The following is a 1626-nucleotide window of genomic DNA, read 5'->3' on the forward strand; positions in this document are numbered from 1 at the left end:
GCTTTTATTTGTTTGGTATGGTTCGGTTCAATTAAAGTTTTATTAAAACGTCAAATAGGATTTTTCGTTAAAAAACAAAACAAAATGCATAAAAATAAGGCTTTTAAGAAAGCTGAACAAATAAAAAAAAAATAAAAAATAAAAAAACTCAAAATAAAACCACAATCCTTCACAACTGCTAAACTGGGCTAAAATGGAAGGATCCCCGTGATACTAAATAAAGAGCCATTTGGGAGCCGTTAAGAGCTGAGCTTTCCATCACTATTCTGTATTAAAACCAATGAGGACAATAAATCCATAATCTTGCTAAAACGGGAACTTACACTAAAACAAAATGTGAAAAAAAATAAAACCCTGCTCAAACTGGGAAAAAAAATTAAAAGGCTAATTTGTTTAAATTAGTCCCAAAACAAAGTCTAATCAATTACACACATTAGAAGCTCTTTAAACGAGAAAGTGGGTGGCTCTTAAAAGAGCCTTTGTGTGTGAGCGCTGGAGCGGAGCTCTACTTGGAGCTGGTGTACTTGGTGACGGCCTTGGTGCCCTCAGACACGGCGTGTTTGGCCAGCTCCCCGGGCAGCAGCAGACGCACGGCGGTCTGGATCTCTCGGGAAGTGATGGTGGAGCGCTTGTTGTAGTGAGCGAGACGAGACGCTTCACCGGCGATGCGCTCGAAGATGTCGTTGACGAAAGAGTTCATGATGCCCATCGCCTTCGAAGAGATCCCGGTGCCAAGATGAACCTGCTTCAGCACTTTGTAGACGTAGATGGCGTAGCTCTCCTTCCTGGTCTTTCACGTAGATGGCGTAACTCTCCTTCCTACTCTTTCTGCGCTTCTTTCCTCCCTTCGCGGCGGTCTTAGTGACAGCCTTCTTGGAGCCTTTCTTAGAAGCAGACTTCGCTGGTTCAGGCATGATGATGCTGATGAGTCAAAGATTAGAAAGAACCGGACAGAGCCGTTTATATTCACTAGCCTATGCTAATTTACACAGAGATGTGTAACCTTCTGATTGCGTGTTTCCACAGACCAAACCCATAAACTCGACTGTGATTGGACAACACCTAGTACCACTAGCGGAGTGAGGGCCAATCACAGGCGGTGAAATGATAGCTCCGCCCATCGCTCCATGTTTGAACGACATCAGCCCACATGACTAAGCTTCTTTTGTTTTAATTCCCGCTCTTTTTGTTACTCATATTCTTTTCAAGAAAACTAATCGATCTCAAATATCAGGGTGTCATTTTTAAAATCCTTATTGACCCATTGAGAGAATTTGGAGAAAAGAGAGCAATTATAATTATACTTTTTCCCCTCTGCTGTCCAGCGAATTTTACTTACCACTACTATATTATTTTCTCTTTATTTTAGGAGTAAAAAAACCCGGCTAAATAAGCGAATCAAAACGCCGCGTAAGACAAAAAGACATTGCTCTCATTGTGAACAAAACGCATAACGTTATACGAGCTCCAACTCTGAGAATCACAATCAGAATGAGAAAGCTTTATTGCCTGGTGTTTAAAGATACGAGGAATTTATTTTGGTAATAGAAGCTTCTTTTTAAAAATAATATAAAAAATAAGTAAGTTTTCGGCTCAAAAGACACGAAAACACGTATATTCTCGGTA

The 1626-nt window shown here is 40.5% G+C and overlaps 1 protein-coding gene across 1 annotated transcript; it reads right to left on the minus strand.

Moving 5' to 3' along the window:
- Positions 1-433: 433 nt before the first annotated feature.
- On the minus strand, positions 434-914 carry LOC107710555 (histone H2B-like). Its single transcript, XM_016515360.1, has 2 exons — positions 867-914; positions 434-781 (listed from the first exon to the last, which is right to left on the minus strand). Exons 1-2 carry the CDS (start codon positions 912-914, stop codon positions 506-508), a joined length of 324 nt encoding a protein of 107 aa, XP_016370846.1. The 3' UTR covers positions 434-505.
- Between the last annotated feature and the right edge of the window lie 712 nt (positions 915-1626).

The sequence above is a fragment of the Sinocyclocheilus rhinocerous genome, unplaced genomic scaffold (genome assembly GCF_001515625.1).
Source record: "Sinocyclocheilus rhinocerous isolate Xijiao unplaced genomic scaffold, SAMN03320098_v1.1 scaffold35963, whole genome shotgun sequence".
Taxonomy (NCBI): Eukaryota; Metazoa; Chordata; class Actinopteri; order Cypriniformes; family Cyprinidae; genus Sinocyclocheilus; species Sinocyclocheilus rhinocerous.

What these genes read in the sequence shown, in the direction of transcription:
- LOC107710555 (XM_016515360.1), bottom strand. Translation starts at nt 914, where the DNA reads ATGCCTGAACCAGCGAAGTCTGCTTCTAAGAAAGGCTCCAAGAAGGCT. An exon ending in AGAAAGGCTCCAAGAAGGCT is followed by an intron (nt 782 to 866) that starts GTCACTAAGACC and finishes AAGACCAGGAAG; the next exon opens with GAGAGCTACGCCATCTACGT.